At 38.3% G+C, this 22,761-nt stretch overlaps 1 protein-coding gene across 1 annotated transcript; it reads left to right on the top strand.

The window, feature by feature from the left end:
• The first annotated feature begins 13,129 nt into the window (after positions 1–13,129).
• Positions 13,130–13,779, top strand: LOC119089192 (dnaJ homolog subfamily B member 11-like). Its single transcript, XM_037211566.1, has one exon. The coding sequence runs from the start codon at positions 13,138–13,140 to the stop codon at positions 13,654–13,656; it is 519 nt and encodes a 172-aa protein (XP_037067461.1). The 5' UTR covers positions 13,130–13,137; the 3' UTR covers positions 13,657–13,779.
• The last annotated feature ends 8,982 nt before the right edge of the window (positions 13,780–22,761 follow it).

Below are 22,761 nucleotides of genomic sequence, written 5' to 3'. Positions count from 1 at the left end.
AAAAAATTAACTCCAATTAGAGAATAGATTTAAATGTGGCCTTCAATACCATATTTAAAATATCTATTGTAAATTATAATGAAGAAAGCATAGAGGATAATAAATTAATAATGAGTATGTAGTCATAACAATAAAAACAAGATCCAAAAAGAATGTTGTTCTTTATTAAGGCAAATGTCTGTATGGAATACAATGGTAAGTGCTGTCATAGAGTAAAAGTAGTCATTATGGTGGTTTGTCAGAAAACTGGGAATCATTCTACCTCAAGAGCCAGCTATACCAACTTTGGGCATTTACCCAAAAGATGTTCAATCATACCATAAGAATACTCATTCAACTATGTTCATAGCAGCATTATTCATAACAGCCAGAACCTAGAAACAACCTAGATGTCCCTCAACTAAAGAATAGATAAAGAAAATATGGTACATTTACAAAATGGAGTATTACTCTGCTGTTAAAAACAATGACATCAGAAAATCTGAAGGCAAATGGAACTAGAAAAAAATCATCCTGAATGAGATAACCCAGGCCCAGGAAGACAAACATGGTATGTACTGACTCATAAGTGGATATTAGCTGTAAAGTAAAGGATAACCGCAGCCTAAGAAAAGCTAAGCAACAAGGTTGGTTCAAAGAGGGACACATGAATTTCCCTGGGAAGGGGAAATAGAAAATGTCTCCCGGGAAACTAGGGGATGATGGGGATGGAAACATGAGGGATCAGGTTAGGGATAGGAGAAAGGGGTAGAGCAATGAAAGAGACATCTTTATGGGGATGGGGAGGCATTTCAGGGCCAGGAAAAAACCTGGTATGTAGCCAGAAGATTTCTCCAGTACCACCAAGCCCCTTCAGTCCTGTAACCTGCTTATAAAACAATTATTTAGAAGCTTATATGAATTATAACTGTTTGGCTGTTATTTCAGGCTTATTACTTTCTAGCTCTTGCATTTAACTTAATCCATAATTCTTATCTATATTCAGCCATATGGCTTGGTACCTTTTTTCAGTTCTGTATTGTCATCTTGCTTCCTCTGTATCTGGCTGGTGACTCCTGACTCAGTCCTTCCTGTTTCCAGAATTTTCCTTGTCTGTTTGTCCCACCTATACTACCTGTCTAGCTACTGGCCAATCAGTGTTTTATTTATCAACCAATCAGTGCATAACATATTCACAGTATACAGAAAGACATCTTACAGCATTTTCCCTTTTCTGTCTAATCAAAAAGGAATATTTTAACTTTAGCATAGTAAAATTACATGTAACAAAACAGTTATCAAGCAAGAATTACAGTTATAATATATAGTCTATCTGTATTTGTCAAAATTAAAGAAAATATTTTATCTATCCTATATTTATGAGTCTAAATTTTCATATCTAATTTATCTTTTATCATAACCAAGGAAAATTATAATTATTAATATCTATTCTTCAACTATGTTAAAGACCCCAGAAGGATATATTACCTAAGTAAATAGGAAATGTATTGTAAGCAGTTTCCAAAAACATCTAGAATGACAGAGACAGCTGGCTGCCTGGACAAAACCCCAAAGTTCCTCTGCAATGAAGGGACATCTTTCTTTATCCTATAGGCCTAGAGTCTCTCAGTTGCTACTCTCTGTGTCCTATAGAAGATCTGGCAGTGTCCTCAGCAAAGCAAAATCTGAAGGACCATCTCGTCTTGCAAAGTTCAGGTCCTATGGGTCCTGCATGTCCAGTTTATATGACATCTTGTCAAGCAGTCCAGGCAAGAATAGTTTCTTGCCCAAATGGCTGTTTTTGCCAAGAAGAAGATAAACTCCATATGGAGTGTCTTAGATGCCCATTTTTCTCTTTGAAGTAAATTGGTGCTGCCAGGACAGATGTGTTGCATTGTCCAGAAAAATTTAAGTTTTTAAAACATTTTAAATGCTGTATTCTGTAGGTCTTTGAAGTGCTTGAAGATAACCTACCTAACTAAAATATATCTATGTATACCTTAGCTAACATGACTATAAGTTTGACTATCATAGAATACTAATTATTAATCTGTATTTCTTAGTTATCCATCACAATTTAATGAGTTATACAAGCATAATACTTTAAACAAGAGTAGAAATATACACACAATATAATAAAATTAACTTTAAATTTGTATCAGTAAACATTTCAAACAACTTGTTGCTCTTTAAAAATAGATTCAATAATCTGCCCTTGTTTTATCATATCTGTATCCTATATTTTTATATCATATCACCCTTTCTTCTTTTGGAAAGAGATTGACTATGACCAATAACAATTTGTAACCAACAACCTAAACAAAGACAAACATCCATAATCCATTTTTTTGGGGAATGTGGGCATAGTGTTCTAGGCAACTTCCTGCTGATAGGGGGCACTGGTAGTCTTATGGGGATCTTGAGAATATTTGAAATAATGGTCAAGTCCTAGGAAGACTGGCACTAACCTTTGTTGATAGGTACCATCTGTTAAGGTTCAGGAGGTCTGGTTTGATCAAATCTGATCCATCTTAACCTGGAACAAATCCATAAATCCATAGCCTCCTTTTTCTTGTGGAAACAAAACCAGAGCCTCCATTCCAAAGCAACATATGATTAGATCCAAATTTTGAAGTCAAGATGTCTTTAAAATATACATATTGGTTTAACTCATCAATCTTTACAGTCAAATGTCTTTCTGCAGTTAAAAATCCCAAAGACAACATACTCCATATTTTCTGTGAAATATCCATCTTTACATGGCTTATTTTTTATATTATTTTTACTGTCTTTTTAAAAGACTTTATTTTTTAAAAACTGTCTTTATATAACTGTCTATCCTCCTTTTCCTCTTTCTTTCAAGCCTACGTACACTTTTACACATATTGTAAACCATTTAGAGTTTTATTTTATCTGAATCTGTCTCATTGTGAATCTGTAATCCTTCTCTGACCGTGAGAGATTTTAAACTGCTAAACTGTGTGTTTAGGATTGAAGTGGCAGCCTTGGCTGCTGACTCTGCCCACTTCAGCTTCCCAATATAGTGGTAGTACATTTACCGCCAGCTCTGGAAGCCATGAGCATCACCAGCTCTTGGAAGCAATGGGTCTATGCCTCCATCAAAGCAGAATGTAGCCCAGAAACCATTTTTTTTTTTTTGTACTATCAAAAGCTAAATCCACCATTCAGTGCACTGCATGGCTTGGAGACACCACGGTATAGTGCCGTGGGAACCTGCCATGTTGCTTAGGTTATGGTGGCTGGTGGCCAGCTCCATCTCATAGGCAGCAGTTAGGAGACAAGTTTCTACAATGCTGCTCGCATAAAACTATGCAGACATCCATGGCTAGGCCCTGGGTGGAGCGCTGGGAGTCTAATTAGCGAGAAAGAGGAGGGTGTATATGAGCGAGAATTGTTGAAACCAAGGTTGGATAAAGCACAGGGACAAATAGCCAAACGAATGGAAACACATGAACTATGAACCAAAGGCTGAGGAGCCCCCAACTGGATCAGGCCCTCAGAATAGGTGAGACAGTTGATTGGCTTGATCTGTTGGGAGGCATCTAGGCAGTGGTACCAGGTCCTGGCCTTGCTGCATGAGATAGCGGTTTGAAACCTGGAACTTATGCAGGGATGCTTGGCTCAATCTGAGAGGAGGGGACTGGACCTGCCTAGACTGAGTCTATCAGGTCGATCTCAGTCCTCGGGGGTGACCTTGATCTGGAGGTGGTGGGAATGGGGGGTGGGCTGGGGAGAAGGGGAGGGGGGCAGGAAGGGGGAGAACAAGGGAATCTGTGGCTGTTATGTAGAACTGAATAGTATTTTAAAATAAAATAAATAAAAGAAAAAAAAAGAAAACAGGTTTGGAGAAAGCATAGTATAAAACAAAAACAAAACAAAACAAAAACAAAACAAACAAACAAAAACAAAAACAAAAAAAAAACAAAAAACTATGAGACTCGGAAGCCCAGTGTGGCTCCATTTCTGTACGTTCAGAATCTTTAAGCTTTCTTAGGTCTACATGGATCAATGTCCCATGTTGGGTGACAAATATAGTCAGACATTTCCTGTGGTCCTGCCAAGCCCCCCCAGTCCTGTGGCTTGCTTAAAAAATAATCATTCAGAAGCTTATATTAATTATAACTGCTCATCCATTACCTCAGGCTTATTACTGACTAACTCTTACACATAAATTAACCCATAATTCTTATCTATGTTTAGCCATGTGGTTTGGTATCTCAGTTCTGCCTTAGTCATTTTGCTTCCTCTGTGTCTGGCTGCTGATCCCTGACTCAGTCCTTTCTCTTCCCAGAATTCTCCTCACTGCACCTATACTTCCTGTCTGGCTACTGGCCAATCAGTGTTTTATTAAACTATTGTACAAGAGCATCCCACAGCACTGGTGCCAGGGAAACTTGCACAAATCTACAAGGATGGCCCTTGCTAAGACTCCTAGCAAGAGCGGATAGGTAGATTGAATCGGTTGTCTCCTGTAATCAGTTTGATGACTGCCCTAACTGTCATCAGAGAGCCTTCATCCAATAACTGATGGAAACAGATACAGAGATCCACAGCCAAGTACTAGGCTGAGGTCCAGAAATCCTGTTGAAGAGAGGGAGGAGGATAGCAGAAGCCAGGGGGTCAAGTCATTACAAGAGAACCCACAGGGAGAACTAGTCTGGGCTCATAGGAGCTCACAGAATCTGGGCCACAAGCTATGGAGACCACATGGTACTTACCTAGGTAGGCCCTCTACATATCTTATACAACTGTATAGCTTGGTCTACTTGTGGGACTCCTAGCAGTGGGAGTGGTGATGTCCCTGATGCTTTGGCAGGCTTTGGGGAACCTATTACTCACATTGGATTCCCTTACCAAGCCTTAATATGAGGGGAAGAGCTTGGTCCTGCCTCAACTTGATATTCCATGCTTTATTGATCCCCATGGGAGGCTTGATCCTTTCTGCACAGAAACAGAAGAGGAATGGATTTGGGGGACAGAGAGGAGGTAGAAGGCAGGAATGGAAGGAGAGGAGGGAGGGGGAACTGCTGATGGGATGTAAAATGAGTGAATAAATTTAATTAAAATGTAAATAGTTGTAAAACACATAGCTGACAAATGACTTGTACCCCAAATACACAGAGAACTCCTCAAGTCTCTCAGTAAAAAACCACACAAGCCAATTAAAAATGGGACAAAGTCCTAAGCAGTCTTATCCCCAAAGAAGAAGTACATGAAAAATAAACAAGAAAATATGCCTGTCATCATTTTCAAATTAGGAATTATAATACATAAAACAGTGAGGCAACACTAAAACTTACTAGAGTTGTTAAAATCCAAAACACAGAAGAAGACATTATGAACTGCTGGCTAAACACATGGAAAAATATGAATCCTCTTTGTTTATTAGTGGGAGGGAAATGTAAAACCATACAACATTTTGGAAGATCACTTTAATTTCTTACAAAGATAAACATAGTCTAATTCATGAGACCCAGAAATCATGCTCCCAAATATGCTCTCATGATGTGAGAACTCATCAAGCACTCTAACCTGCATATGAGTGTTTCTATCAGCTTTATTCATAGTCACAACAGATTTAAGGCATCCAAAATCTGCCTTGTTATACAAGTAAATAATCAAATGATGATATATCTATACATGTATGTACTATACAGTTGTATCAACAAAAAACAAAATACTGAGCAATCAAACCATTAAAAAGTGAACAAAGTTGGTCTGGAAAAAAACGTGTGATGCTGGTTACAAAACATTGTAGAAAATGTAAAGTAATAAGATGGGCAAAAATACCTACAAGTTGATTGATCCAGGAATTTCAAGAAAATGGGTAAGGTAGACTAGGTAAAACACATGTGAGTTTTTAGGATAGTGAAATATTTCTATGATGCTGTGATGTTAGGAAAATTACAGTATGTATTTGTCAACACCCACGGGACTGCACAACACTTGATATATGCAGATTAAATAAAGTATCACTTAGAAGCTTGGAAGAACTCCAGAATGGAATACAGATTGTGACAAAAAAAAAAAAAAATCTATTACAAATGCATGAAACAACCTCACTACGTAAGGTTGGAAAAATTGATGAGTAAGTAACTTTGGAACATAAATCTATAAAATAAAGTCAGAGGAAAGTATACATAGGATGTGGTTTTATTTGGTAAAGCTGTCTCATCGATAACTTGGATTAGTAACTCAATACTTCTAGGTGTTTGCTAGAACTGAACAGTTAAATAAACATTTGTGGAATACTGGAAGACATGTTTTTCACCATTTAATTGGTAAGCTGAGAATAAATAAGCAAAGAGTAGAGACTAGAATGTTCCTTACGGTGATAGATTAGTATTGGATACACCACTGTGTACATCTGATTAGTTCAATCTGGGCACAGATGCCCACAGATTTGTAGATGTTTGGCCAAATAAATTTCTTTTGTCTATTAGCTGAGATGTGTTCCAAGCAAGGACAGCATTATGGAAGAGCACATGTAGTATAAATCTAAGTTTCTGGTTTTCTTTATAATAAATGAAACAGTCAACTGTGTCAAATGATAGAAGCTAGAGATAGACCTGAAAATAATGTCTATGAGCCTGAAGCATCTTGTTTCACCCTTAAAAAGGATTATTGGGGGGGGGAGCATAATGAAAGAGTGTCTCAAAATTAATAAAAGATCTAACAATCTGAACGATAAAATAAAGTAGCATTGGTTTATAACCTTAAGAATAAAAGTAAAATCCATGTGTGTGCATTGATGTAAAGAAATTATACACCAACTATATCAATAAGCAGAGGAATTCTCAGTAATTTATGTAGAAATTCTGCCCATACAGGGAAGGGCTATGATTCTTTCTCCTTCAGTTTAGGTTGTCCACTGTGATTTCTTCCCAAGAAATGAAATATGGCAACAAGCATCCATGATCCACTGGACCATGCAGAAACTTGCAAAACCTGAGCCAACTGATCCAGACTCACATCAAGGGTCAAATGTCATGCTGTTCAAGCATGGCTTCATGAGGCACAAAGAAACCACTTTATAGTAGGTGTCTTCTCCTCAAGAACATAAATGCTGAACTTGAGAAAAACTTCTGATAAATCCCAACTAAGAAACAATCTGCAAAATACTTTATATATACCCTAAATTATCAAAAACAAAGAACTTTGCAGAACTCTCACAATCAAGAGATACTTAAGGAGACATGGTGGCTACATAGTGCTGCCATCCTGGGTAGACGCTTGAGAAAGAAAAGAAGATCCTCAGAAATATGGATAGAGACTTTTATTAAACAAAAATTATTAATAATTATCAACAAAAATTATACTGAATGTATATTTGGGTCTTCATACTAATACTTCAAGATAAGACACTGCAGCCATCTACAACTTGAAATTAATTCACATAATTAAGCTTGAGACACTTTTCTCATTGTTTACCAATCCTGGCTCCATTATCATAAATATTATTGACATCTTAGCCTAAGAAGTAATGTTAGCTTCAGGATCATACCATTTAGTTACCATTTATAAAACTTTCTCCTCTAATCTCTTTGTACCTATTATGTAGTTTTCTGAAATAATCTCAGGAAAATGTGCCATGACTGTATACATTTATTTTACATAGCAACTATCTATTAATACAATTCCAAAGCTCAGAGTTTGAACTGACTAAAATTAGTTGGACAATATAAACAATATAAATAGTGAGTACAGGGATGCCCTTTGAGGCTCAATGATATGTCTATCAGTAGAAGCTCTTTCTTCTGTGTATAGCCTATTGGGTTTTCAGATTTATAGAATGAGCAAGAATTTATGGTGATATTTTATTTGTGCTCAAATGTAATTTATTTGTATGTTAATAAATAAAGTTGCCTGGGGGTCAGAGCTAATATCAAGCCATAGCAGATGTCTGGTGGTGGTGGTGCATGCTTTTAATCTGATCAAATGGCAGGCAGAGTCTGTGTGTTCAAGGATATAGCCAGAATGAAGACACACGCCTTTAATCTCAATACCAACCATAGAGCTGGAGGTCTGTATAGACAGGCAGTGATGAGGAGGTCATGTGGCTGAGTTTACAACCAATGAGAAGGCAGAACAGAAAGTCAATAAAAATACAGACACACAGGAAGTAGCTCTCTTTCTGAGGGGAAGGACAGCAGCCGCAGCAGGTGATAAGAAGGCGGTTTTAGTCTCAGCTCTTAGCTACTGCTCTGACCTCTTGGGCTTTTAACTCTGCATTTGGCTCTGTGTTTCTTATTTAATAAGACTGTTACATCTACAAGGATTAACTGGTCTTCTTTTTCATAGGATTACAGAGCCCCCATAGGACTCAAATAGAAAAGCAAAACTCAATGTGTGCACAATCAAATTCTTCCAATCCTTTCAGTATTATCTCCTGCTAGTCTCCCATGTTGACAGTGAACTCTAAACACCAGAAATAAGAGTTTGCTGACAAGGTGGAGAAAGGGTAAATTTCCATGCTTTTCACTTCTGTCATTTTGTGGTGAACATCAATTTTGCAATTGACTGTTGCCTCAGTAAGGCCATGCTTAACCCTTTACTAATCCATTTTTATCAGGTTCAGATACTTTTAATCCCATCCTGTTCTGAAGTTCTGTACCATGTCACCTCAAAGAAAATATGATAATGCTTCTTATGTGGATGTATTTGTGCTTGGTTATGGATTTTTTTCAACTCTGCTGAGACTCTCCATTACAAAGAAAGCATTTGCTTTGCCTTTATGTTCTTTATAGTCACACTGTAGTAACCACATTATCCATTCTTTGTTTGTTTGTTTTGCTTTGTTTTTATGAGACCTGGTTGCTCTGTGTATCCCCAGATATCCTAAAACTCTCTCTGTAGACTAGGCTGGCCTCAAACTCAGAGATTTGCCTGCCTCTGTGTCCATAGTGCTGGGATTAAAGGCATGTGCCACCAATGCCCAGCTCATAATCTATTCTTAAGTAAGGGTTTGTTTGTGGAGTAAATGAACTGACACATACAAATATAGCATGTGTAGAAACCAATATATTTGCACAGGTATGATTCCCACTGAGTTATTCCCACTGGCAATATTAACGTTAACTTTAATACTCTAAGGGAAAATGCCAATTTTCCTAAGGAAGATTTGACAAGTATCCATTGAACTTTCTCAGTGAGATCAGTGAGGGTGATGGATGGTGTTTTAGTTACCTTTGTGGCTATGACAGAACACCTGTCAGAAGCAACTTAAGGGAAGAAACTTTTATTGTGCTTCGTGATTCAAGGGGGTGCAGTGATATCATCATAGCAGTGATACCATCGTAAGTATAGTGGTTCAGTCCAAAGCAGCAAAGTCTTATGGTAGGTCTTATTCTGGTATTGGTGGACCAAGAAGCAGAAATGGGCACTGGATAAGTAGTTCTCTCAATAGAATTGTTGCCTGGCATGCACAAGGCCCTAAATTCAATCCCAGGTACTACATAAACCAGGTGTTATGGTGAGTGTTTTTAATCCCAGGACTCGTAAGGCAGAATCAGAGGATCAAGACTTCAAGGTCAACATTGGCTACAAAGAGAGTTTGAGGAATCTCTGAGATACATAAGATCACAGATCCAAACAAATGAGTTAAGAGAAAAGGAAGCAGAATCAGACTGATGCACTCAAGGACCCCTCCTAGTATTCTACCTCTGATAAGTGACCCCTGGTTCCTAAAGGTTCTACAACCTCCCAAATCAGTATCAGCTGCATGGAACCAACCTTTCCAACACATGAACTTGTGAGGTTCCTTTTGTATTCAAACCACAACAAATAATAAGATGTAGATATGACCCTTCCCTATGACTTTATATTGACTATTCCTATTCTATTTATTTCTTGCTTTTTATAACAACTTTGTAGTCTATAATTCATTAACACTGATTATTTCCACCTTGTCTTGCCTACTACATGTATCCTAAACAAAGCATAAACAGGAAGTAGAGATTATCACTTTATACCAAGATCCCTTTGGTAGTCCTCTATATTTTTCATAAGACTTTGACCAGACTTCTGAGGACTGACCCATTAGCTTCTGAAATTTTCAGGCCTGTTGGCTGAAGGCACACAACAAGCCTATAAAGATGCAAACAGATGGTGGCTTCCAAGAGGTGACTCTGAAGCACAGACCAGCAAATCTCTAGTTATCCCACATTTAGAGGGGACAACAACTGTGTGCAGGTAGAGATACCTGGGACCTGATATTGTTAGCCCAATACTTCATTTTATAGAAGGGAAGAAGACAGGAATCAGAATGTACAAGCTGATTTGTTGCAGAATATTATATTAAGACGTGAGGCATTTGTTTGTGCTGTGGAACATTTTTTTTAATGACGCAAAGATGTGTTGCATTCATTTAACTCTGTGAAGCTATGCTACTTTGCCTGTCTAAAACACCTGATGATCTAATAAAAAACCTGAATGGCCAATAGTGAAGCAGGAGAAAGGATAGGCAGGGCTGGCAAACAGAGAAAATAAATAGAAGGAGAACTCTGGGAGGAAAAGGACAAGAAGGAGGACACAAGGGTCTAGCCAACCAGCCACACAGCCAACCACAGAATAAGAGTGAAAGCAGGATATACAGAATAAGGAAAGGAAAAATCCCAGAGGCAAAAAGCAGACAGGATAATTTAAGTTAAGAAAAGCTGGTAAGAAATAAGCCAAGCTAAGGCTGGGCATTTATAATTAAGAATGAGTCTCCATGTGTGATCTATTTGGGACCTGGGTGGCAGGTCCCCCTAAAGAACAAAAACAACCAACAATACTGATTGGGCTTAGTCATAATGCTAATTGACTAGCAGAGGAAAGTCAGACATGAACCCTCCAGCATCACCCTTTCATTAATGTTTTCAATGAAGAGTCTGCTCACACTCTAAAAAAAATTAAAAATTAAAAAAACAATGCTTGTTCTTTCCAGAATGCCACTAGTACTAAAATCTTACCTTCCAATCCTTAGGTTAAAATCTCTCTTCTCTTTATAGTTCTTTTATTACAAGTAAGAAAATAAACTATTTTTAATATTTAGATTGTATTCACTCATTTATTTGGAAGGAGTGCTGTGAATACACCCCCAGGCAGGTATATGGATATCAGAGAAGAACTTGCAGGAGTTAATTCTCTCCATCCATCATATGGATCCTCAAAATCCAAGCCAGGTCATTAAACTGAGTGGCAAGTGGTTAGCCATCTTCCTGCCCAGGAAACTAAATTTAAAATCTGCAATACCTTAAAATAAATTAATTATCAAATATGAGAACAATTGAGACAACTCAGATGTACAGGGCACATGGTGGGGACCAAAAATAAGGCATGGGGAAAAAGAAGAAAAACCTATGTGATGCACTGAGGCAAACAAATGCCAGCTACCTCATAGCTTTGCTTTAGGCCAGCCTGTCCTCATACAGAATGTAGGAATTACCTGCTGAAGCCTGAGTCCTTGGTTACTCTGTGGGAAGACTTCCCTAATGTTAAGCCAATTCCTTCTTCTCTTTGTGTAGGTAGACTTGGGAAAAAACTCTTCTGTGACACGAAGTTTGCAGTTGATTAACAAGTTCATTTCAGAAGCTTTGCTTGGGTATCCAAAGAATAAAGGGTGTCAAGTGTTGATTACATATCTTTCCTGTCAGAAACAATATCAGAAGAAAAGATGCTTCAGAAAGGAGTTATTATTATTATTGTTATTATTATTATTATTATTATTATTATTATTATTAAATGGAAGATGAGGAGGATGAGGAAGAGGAAGAAGAAAAGGAAGGATAACGGGCAACATTCAAACAAATAAGCAAACTGCTCTTATGAGACAGGCAAAAGCTCTAGTCAGACCATGGGTGAAATTAACAAAGAGCTATGCTGGACAACTCCAAGGTCACACTTAATTGGGTGGTACTTGGGCAGGTGGTGAGGCAGCCAAACACTTGACTTAAAAACAATGAGGTGGAAGGGGTTCAGAAGGTTTATATAGTGTAAGTCATTTTTCTCTTGGCTTCAAAGAAACACCAGCTGCTAAAGTCTAGGAACACATTGACAAAAATGGATTGAGTGTGCTGTCCTGCCTTCAGAAGGTTCTGTGAGTACCAGTGTGTGGCAATCACTGCTAAGGGCTCCTGCTGCAAACATTCAACCTGAGACTGTGGGCAGAAAAGGACTCTTGGTGCAAGGACAATGACAAATGGATCCTGTGTGGACTGCTCTGCCACACTCCCTCAGAGCCTCTGCTCCAGTACTGAAAAAGACTTCTCATAGAGAGAAGTTAGAAACTCAGTTTTGAAGGGGACAAGAAAGATGGATTGAATACTCTTGGGTGCCATTGTAGTTAGAAATGCCAGCTTGCCTTTCAAGGCAGAACTATCAGGATAAGGAGAGACGGGGCTGACTTTTCTAACTGGAGTCTCTGCACTTACTGGAGTCTTCATTGGAATTACAACACTAGGCTGCTCTGAGTTACAAACAAAATAGAAAGATGTGTTGACATCCTACTGATACTTAGCCTGAACTTCTCTTCTTTTATCTGCTTATTTCCTTAAGTGTAGAAGAATCCAAACATAAAAGACCATGAAACAATATGCATTGAAGCAATCATGCACCCTCTGTGGAGATTCAAATGGTTGTTGTCACCCAGTAATCTTGTTTCATGTCTTTTCCCCCATCCCTCTCCTTACCTCTCCTGGGCTGTTTAAAGGAAGCCTCTGGCATGGCATCATTTTGTCATAAGTGACTTGTCTTTTCAAAGACTTAACTCTTAAAGTTAAGATGCATGCAGACAGCGTGGGTAACTTGCCTGGTGCTCTGGGGAACATTTGCTGTATTCTCAGACAAAGTACTCTCTTCTCCAGACACAGAATTATTTACTCTATTCATGCAAACATGTCTAGGGGCTTCTAATTTGTAAGTTCAAGAAACATAGTTATATACAGGAAGATAGACCAAGTGATCCCTTCCCTCCCACCCCATACCAACCTCTGGACTGAGCTGATATCTCTTTGGTTTTAGTAAGAGAAGGAAGTTGTTGGGACAATTTTCATATCACATTCTGTGTGCATATGTTGAGACTAGTGGCCAGAGCAGCTGTGCTGGGCATGGTAAGAACACTGGTCAAGAGCAGTACAGTCAGCGGTGCGCTTCCAGATGACCCAGGAGGTGGTGTGTGACGAGTGCCCCAATGTCAAATTAGTGAATGAAGAACGAACACTAGAAGTAGAAATAGAGCCCGGCGTGAGAGATGGCATGGAGTACCCCTTCATTGGAGAAGGTGAACCTCATGTGGACGGAGAACCCGGAGACTTACAATTCCGAATCAAAGTTGTCAAGCACCGTATATTTGAGAGGAGAGGGGATGATTTGTACACAAATGTGACAATTTCACTAGTTGAGGCTCTGGTTGGCTTTGAAATGGACATCACTCACTTGGATGATCACAAGGTACAAATTTCCCGGGATAAGATTACCAGGCCAGGAGCCAAGCTCTGGAAGAAAGGGGAAGGGCTCCCCAACTTTGACAACAACAACATCAAGGGCTCTTTGATAATTACTTTTGATGTGGGTTTTCCAAAAGAACAGCTGACAGAGGAAGCAAAAGAAGGTGTCAAGCAGCTGCTCAAGCAAGGATCCGTGCAGAAGGTGTACAATGGACTGCAGGGCTATTAGGAATGAAAGAAATCAGACTTTGGTTGAAGTAGGTGGATCAGCGGTATTTATTATCTGCAGGGGTTTTTGTGTGTGTTTCATTATTTTCAATATGCAAGTTCAGCTTAATCTTTTTTTTTTTCCCTGATGATCGCCATGTCATAAATAAGAGGTTTGAGAATCTGTCTATTGCATTCAGACAAGAATGACCGGCAGAAGGTTAACTAATACCTCTCCCTCTGGAGATATAATGTCTGGTGCTGCTGCCCGAGGTCCAAGGAGAAACCTCTCAGAGGATGCCAGAGCACAGGAAACCAGATGAGGGGTTAGAGATAATTGTTAGCTATTTCAAAATGCAAACTGGAGAAGTCTGTTTTTAAATACATCTTGTTGTTATTAAAATAAAGAAAAAAGAAAAAGAAAGCCGGGCAGTGGTGGCACACACCTTTAATCCCAGCACTCAGGAGGCAGAGCCAGGTGGATCTCTGTGAGTTCGAGGCCAGCCTGGTCTACAGAGTGAGTTCCATGAAAGGTGCAAAGCTACACAGAGAAACCTTGTCTTGAAAAAAAAAAAAAAAAAAAAAAAAAAAGCAAAAAAACAAAAACAAAACAAAATTCATCACAGAATTACTTCTCGGATCTCCATCAGATACTCAATATCTTTACATAAAATAAAAAAAGCATTTGCATATAACAAATATACATCTTTCCACATGCTAGAAATAATCTTTACCTGATGATGTATGACAAAAATAATTATACTATTCAGTTAAGAAATAATGATAAGAAATTCATGTTCATTACAGACAAATTTTTCTAACATTTTCATATCTGTGCTTTGTTGAGTCTAAAGACAGTGGACTTAAAGACACTTTACTGCTCAGGGGTCACTGCAGGGTATGAAACCTGGTAAAATGATAAAAAAAGTTTCATACTTCTGCATGCAACTAGAAGAAAAAAGAAAAAATGACACCGAGATTTATACGTTCCCGAGAAGTAACACCAGTGGCATGTTTTAGGAACTTCAGAAGGGTTCGTTCAGCTCAAGCAAGAGCAAATGTCTGCCATTTATTAGCTGACATTTTAAATCTAGAAGGAAATTGAATAAGCCCCTACTATGTGCCATCTTCTGCAACCATTATTGGTATCACTGCAGAGAACAAGTAAAATAAAGTTTTGCTATGATTATAGTGGGAAAAACAGACAATATGACATAAATATTTGGTAGATAAATGCAATAAAAGCAAAACAAATGATGGAGATGTTTGTGCAGGGCATGCATGGCAGGCCTCTGTGAAGAAATAACTCTTGAGAAAAGCCCTACATTTAGTGCCCAGTGGGTGGGTCATGCACCTCTTTTTGTTTTTTGTTTTTTTTAAGATTTATTTATTTATTTATTATGCATACAATGTTCTGCCTGCATGTATACCTGCAGGCCAGAAGAGGGCACCAGATCTCATTACAGAGGGTTATGAGCCACCATGTGGTTGCTGGGAATTGAACTCAGGATCTCTGGAAGAGCAGTCAGTGCTCTTAACCTCTGAGCCACCTCTCCAGCCCTGGATCATGCACCTCTAAGTAAGGAACAGCTGGATTAAGGAGTCACAAATAAGAACACCCAGAGAGTTCCCAAAAGTAAGCATGACCAAGGTAAGAAAGGCCAGTGTAGCTATTAAGTAGTGGTGCATAGTGCAGGGGGTGACAGGATATAAATCAGAGAGGCAAGCAGGATCAGTTCTTCAGGACTCTGGAGATCACTGGAGAAAATACATTTGCATATGTGTTGGGAGGGACCGCCATCATGCCTCAGGGCAAAAGTAGTGTCCATTGCTTAGTCCACAAAGGAGGCAGCACATCCTCTACAAGAGCAGGACTCTGGAATAAGGTGTTTAAACAAATAACAAGAATTGTTTAGGTTTTCAAAGGGTGAGTCTGAATTTTACACAGGCAAGTAACTCCAGGGCAAGACAGTGAAAACAAGCTTTGCAAGATGAGCTACCAAGAGATGATGAAGCTAAATCTAAGAAAGAGATGACAGAAAGTGGCTGAATCTGTGCACCTTAATCAAGCAGAACCAACTGAACAGATGCCAGGTATGTGAGAGAGGAGATCTGAGTACATAGTGATGTCCTTTACACACAGGGAGAATCTTACATTTGTGGATAATACTGACCAACTTAGCTGCTGTCATCAAGGTCCTACAAGCTGCTGGCCCTGCCCTCTAACGTTAGCTAGATTCCAGTCAGGTTAGAAAATAAGAGCGGCAGAAAGCGTAAACAGAGAAAGAAAAAAAAATTACAGACAGTTCCTCCTAATCCCTCTATCGTAGGTGACATCTCCAAGAGAAGCAAGGGCTGAGGCAGAGCTTTTGGGCATGTTTACCTAGAAGTTCAGGAGAGGCAGGTAGGGCCTCCAAAGAGTGACTCAGAAGAAAGAAAGAGAAAGAAAAAAAGATCTCCAAAAGAATACACAAACAGACAATAAAAACACTTCCAAAAGGAAGAATGATTAACTGTCAAACATGGCTGAAAAATTGACTAAGAAAGCCGCACATCTCTGAAAAAGTTCTCTAAGAAGAATGACTCGGTCGAGTTTATGGAGAAAGTTTGATCTTGAAGGATTAAGGAAAATATGAGAAGTAAAAAAAAAAAAAAACTATTGGCACCTTTTTAGGAGAACAGAAAGGTGACAAAATGGGATAGCAGTGCGTGATTCAGAAAAATGATAAAGAGTTTCTGAAATTTTCTTAATTTTTTTTCTAAAACCACTTGTACCTTCTCCAGGTAATAGAAGGTCTGGGGTATCAATAGGAGAAACTAGAGAAGGTCGTATCTCAGAATTTTCAGGCAACTACTTTCTTTTTCCTTCCATCTAGAGACAAAAGGAGGCAAGATGTTAGTAGAACCCAAAGTCTGGAGACACCTTCAGAGAGCCAGATCTGTAGTAATTATGTCTAGTTGAAGCTGGAGGCCAACAAATCCATACTCATCCTAAAACAGTCTACTATTTGAGCTTCTTCTAGCTAATAGCTCAGCAATGGCTTGAGGAATATTATACCTTTCTGGCACTAGCTTTTTTAATATATACAAATGTCTGTGATAGTTTGAGTACTGAATATTCCCCAAAGGTCTACATGATATGTTAAGGTGTTTATTCCCTGGGGTGGTGGTATTTGGAGGGAGCTAAACCTTTAGGGAGCATGGGCATCAAAGGGAGGTCTTTATATCATTGGAGGTGTGCCCTTAAATGGGATTGTAAGAGAGTGAACACTTCCTCTTTTTTTTTGTTTGTTTGGTTTTTTTTTTTTTTTTTTTTTTTTTTTTTTTTTTTTTTTTTTTTTTTTTTTGCTTCTGGTCATGAGGTGAGCACTTTGATCCATACTGATGCTGCCATTGCCATTCAGTGTCTCCACCAGAGGAACAAAGCAGTGAGTCCCCTTGGCCCTTAAGTGAAACTCTCAAAACAGTGTGTTACAATAAACTTTTATTCCTTATATGTTAATTGTCTCACGGATTTCATTATAATGATTAAACACTGACTAGCACAATATAAATCATCTCATGAGCTTTCAAAATGCTAGTACTCAGATGACTTTGTCTCTGATTATTAAATTTTAATTATTAAAAATGAGAAGTAAAATGCTTTTTAAAAGACTTACATATATATATAAAGGTTTGAGAAAAATGGATCAAAACATCTGCATTGCCAAACAACAGTAAATTCCTTCTCTTACACAACCTCCTGGATTGCTTGAAGTCAGAACTAAGATAACTATCATAACAACAAATGGTAAAGAAAGCCCCAAGCTCACCAATCCTATTGGATTAGTTTCCATAATGAATCAGGCTTCCCGCAAGCTCTTTCCCTTTCATTCTGTTTTGAGGTTATGAAAGCCAAAGATGAAAAGACCAGAAGCAAGAGACTATGTTTCCTTTCACTGTAAATGGAGTAATTAAGTGGTACAGTTAGTCACATGGCATTGAGAACATGTTTTCCAGAATGCTTTTATCATGGTTGACCAATGCAGAGAGACTGCACTCGATCACTTTTCACACCAGTGGAAAACCTCTCAGAGTAGCTCCTGTCTGCACTTCTCTAGCTGAGATTGAACTGTGCACCTCATAATTAGAGACTGCCACCTTCTTAGAGCCTAAAACACTTGTCACTTTTAGGGAATCAAAATCCTGAGTCTGCGGATCAGAAATAAGCGTCTGGTCTCTCACTGAGAATCCTGCATTTCAGTTAAGTAATTTCCCAAAGCAGCTGGGATTTAGTCAGTGTTCTTAGTTATAATTAAATGATAAATCTTCATGTGGAAGGTATCCAATGCCAAATATGTCAGTTCCACAGAAGCAGAACAGAACACAAGATACATTTATCTAGGAAAACGATTCCACTTTGGAAAACTATATTCTTCTCTCAGAAGCCAGATAACAAGATTTCCCCTATCAACAGTCAATAAAAAAAATGCAAAGCTTTTTAGTGGCTTATCATGCATGTTCACACCCCAAACCCAAAATCATATAGTTCTCTGGAAATATGATTGCTTCCATGCCTAACATTTCTTACTGACATTAGCATCTCTAATGTCCAGGTGGGCTGAGCCCTCAATACTCACTTAGGATAGCCTTCCCACAGACACCAGCTGAAAGAGAACACACATCCTATGGAACACAGGGCATTCTGCCAGTCATGACTAACACTTCTGATGTACCAAACACTTATGAAATAACTATTATGGGAGGGATAACATGGGAATTACAACACTGACGGTGATACTTTTGGTTCATGGGTCTCACAGCTCACTGAATGCCAGTGAACTCCCTTCTCAATACCTTTAAATATACCCACGGACAAAAGCAGGTCCCACCCTTAATCAGAGAGGCCTCTTCCTACAATGAACCATGATGAGAGATTATGGCTGCTGAAGATGCAGAAAAATAAATGAGTGGATGTTGGCGCAACTCTGAACAAGTCTCTTATACCACCCCTTCTAAGGCTCAAGAAGGGAGAGCGGAAAGTGTGAGAGAACCAGAAGACAGGATGCAAGGCTGCAAATGCCACTCCCTACACTGGATACATCTGTTAATCAATAACTCACACTGGCTGTAGTTACCTGCACTGGGCCTACTCAAGATCTGCCCTATCAACAATCTATCAAGGAAGGGGAAGGGGAACATGGGGCTTAGCCTTTGTCTCTTGATGATCTGCTGTTGATAGACTCTGAAAGAGGGGGAATCATTGTCTTTAATTATGCAGCTTTTGCTAAGCCCACAGGACTGCACCAGACAGCTGGAAACACTGGCTCCCACAGATGGACCTGGTTAATCTTGATGGGTCACAAAACAAAAAGATTAGATGTGAATGCCTAATAGACAGGGGTAGGAAAGAGGCAGAGGTGAGAGTTCTTAGGATGGGAAGTACACATATGTGAAATTGCAAAATAGAAGTACATGTTCTCTTTTGAGACTATAGTATAAAGACATCATTTCTTCCTTCTCCTTTCTCCCTACTCCCTCTTCCTCCCATAAACCCATCCTTAATTAATTTTTTAATGACAGGTGAGTGTAAAATTTGAGGTTAGTGAGTTAAAGGTTCATTTTAGTTGGAAAACAATATGATGGTCCTTTTCATATGAGCACACATATGTGTATGTCAATACACTTTCATGATTTTCTGTTTGACTTAACTCTGTACCCCATGTGTCCTAGAATGAGGTACTGGGACTACATATGCTTCTCGATATGATAGAGTTACAATGTGAGAAACCCATTGAAAATATTGCATCCTGAGAATACATTTCACATGCCTAACCTGTGAAACATCGTCATAGCTTACCCACATAGTTCACCATCAAAGGCGAATAAGGGGACTCTTAGAGACTAGGCTTTCTGCTGGTATCCAGCATCATGTCAGTGGCTTGGGACATAATACTAAACAAGGAAAAGATGAAAGTTTGAAATTGTTTTTAACATGGTAACTATCTTGAGGTAAAAAAGTTTCAAGTTAAGCTATTGTAAATAGGAAATGTTTGTAGAAAGACTCAACATTCATCTGGAAATGCAGCCTATCAATGGAAAAATTGCTGAATTTTAACCACTAGAAATACATGACTTAAAGATAAAATACTAACACGTGATTTTTTTTACTATGCTCACAGCATGGCTATACATAATTTAATCTTCCCAAATAGCTGGAAGTAGTCTTATTTCCATTTTTCAAATAAAAAATTAAAGGCACATAGAGATCAAGAAACTCACTGATGTACTTGGAGCTAATAAGGAACAGACCTTCCCAATTCAGTATTATTAAAAAAAAAAAAAACCCTCAGTCAAGATGGATGTTATAAGCTATGTTTTGATATGTTCTGATATTGTTCTTATAGTTAAGGCAACAAAAGTACCTGGAAAGACTTTGTCTTTGTGGTCTAATATGTCAAGTTTTTATTTCATTTGGTTTGGTTTGGCTTTGTCTAATTTAATAATTTTACTTATTTTGAGATCTTCATATATGAACATTGCATCTACATCCAATTAGATAGATATTAGATGCTCCCAAGCTGAAAGTGGCACCATTGCACCATTATGGATATCTTGCCTGTCCAGTTATTGTTGTGATTCATAAGGTTTACACCTGAGTAGGACTACTGGTTGCTTCTCTCCTTTGGGAGCTTTCATAAGAGCTTCCAATATGATAAGGGTCAATCCTCAGAGTGAAAACATGAAGACAAGTTACAGCTTGATTTCTTTAAGTCCTGTGTCCAAAATTCATGGTGTCTTACCACGAAGTTCTTGAAGGCAACCAAGGGCAAAAGTAGTAACCTATATTGTCTGGGGGGGGGGTCTCTTGGACCACCTCTTACCAGGAACTTGAAGGGGAGGATTCCCAAACCTGGTATCAGATTTTCTCTTAATTAGTCCATGACTCTTGTTGGGTGCATTGCCACTGAAGCTGCAAAGTTTTGCTGTAGCTTTCTCAAACATATGTGATATTCTTTATCTCTCCTTCCTCCCTCTTCTCCATTGTTTCCCACCCACTTTGACTGACACAAAATGAAATCCCAAAGTAGTTTTAATTTGCATTTACCTAATTGCTAAGGATGTTGAACAATTTTTCAAAGAATATAAAACTATATATTGATCACTGCTTACCATCATGAACATTCTGGGGCATTTCTTACCTATTTTTATCTCTTCTTTTGACACCTGTGTTCAGACGCATAGCCCATTTTTTTGCAATTGGGCCATTTGTTTTCTTGACTCATTTCTTTAAATATTCAGAATATTAATTATCTAGCTTATATAAAGCTGGAAAGGATTCTCTCCCATTTTCCAGGCCTCTTCTTCACTCAATTCATTGTTTTCACTGCTATAAGAAGTATTTTAGTTTTAAGAGGACCATTTTCCTACTGTTGGCCTTAATTCCTAAGCAAAGGAAGTCCTATTCAGCAAGTCCCTTCCTACACTTAAGTCCAGTATGGTACTGTCTGTTTTCTTCTAGCAGTTTGAGGTCTCCAATCTATTTTGAGTTGATTTTTATACTGATAGATATTAGGTCTGATAGATATAGGTCTACACTCTTCTACGTGTTGACATCCAGTTATCCCACCACCATTTGTTGAAGATACTATCTTTTCTCCACCATGTATCTCAGTAAAATGTCAGATTTTAGTACGTATACTTTTATGACTATAGGCAAATTCATGCACCTGTCAGAGCCTCAGTTTCCTGATCAAAACAGTGACTAGCCCTACTTAGGGCCTGGCTACCTACTTGAGGAATAATCCAGACCTCTAGGCCCTCAATTTTCTTGTTTGTTAGAGTTTTCTATGGTTGTATGAAAAAAATACTCCATATGTATTCATATCTGTGACTAAATCTGTATTTACACTCCTTATCTTTTACTATACATGCTATTTTGAATAATGTCTGGCATCCAGTAAGTCCTGTACCATCATTTGTTATTCTACCCCCACAGGTTCTGTTATTATTTTAAGACTTTTTTTATACTGTAGATATTATTGACATCTAGGGTCAACTCTTCTTGTAACAAATTGAACTCACTATTTAGTCTATGAATCACTCTTTTGTCGTAACATCCACCTTTCTGATATGTCATTCCAATGAATAAAAATGTTATCCTTTCTATCATGTTAAAGAAGCAAATGTTTCCAATTTTACTTCAGCTGTCAGTATTGTTCTTTTCTTTTTTTGATATAGCAATATTCCATTTAAAAATAGTCGTCCATATTCATTACTGCCATTTTTCTCCTGTATTCTATTTTGATTTTTTTATTGTGGGAAATGCACACAACTCAAAATTTACTATTTTAATTATACATTTTAAAACAGTGAACATATTCATAAGTCTATTTAATGTTACCACTCCCTAAATTACTTTTCCTGTTTCTGTGAAAAAAAAAATACCCTGGTAAAAGCAATTTAGGGGGTGGTGGTGGCGTAATTTTACTTCACAATGTCAGAGTACAGTCTATCAAAGTGGGGAAGACATTTCAGCAGCAGGAACTTGAGACAACTGGTCAACATTGCATCTTTGATAAAAAAAAAAAAAAAAAGCAGAGGGATGTCAAGGGAAGTCATTCTGTTCAGCCAATGGCCTTGGGATACAAGCCCTAGGGGGTGACTTTGTCTGAGTATGTGACCCCTTAAGAGCTGAGGGAATGTTGTAGTGTCCTCTCCTGGGTGGTTGGAGACATGCTGGTTGGTTCCCCAAACCTCTGGGCAGAATGGAGGACAACAACTGGATGCACAGTGATGTTACTTTGTTCTGTATCCGTGAGTGTATTAACCCACTTCTATATCTTAATTAATTCCCGAGATCTATTAACAGACTTGAGTGGGTTCACATAACAGAGGGAGATGACTGTTTATGTTCAGCTACATTATTCCTTTTTATTCTGTCTAGTTCCCAAGCTGAAGGAATGGTTGTGCCAAGTTTTCTTCCCAGAATAAGTGTCTCTCCATCTCAAATAGCCTAATCCAGATAATCCCTCATATTCCCACCCAAAGGTTAACCTACTCCAAATGCCTCATAGGCAAGGACAAGTATTTGTCTTCTATAAACTCCAGATGCTGTGAAGTAGACAATCAATACCAATGCATCATA

This window comes from Peromyscus leucopus, chromosome 17 (genome assembly GCF_004664715.2).
Source record: "Peromyscus leucopus breed LL Stock chromosome 17, UCI_PerLeu_2.1, whole genome shotgun sequence".
NCBI classification, from domain to species: domain Eukaryota; kingdom Metazoa; phylum Chordata; class Mammalia; order Rodentia; family Cricetidae; genus Peromyscus; species Peromyscus leucopus.
This window is presented reverse-complemented; position numbering and strand designations above follow the sequence as displayed.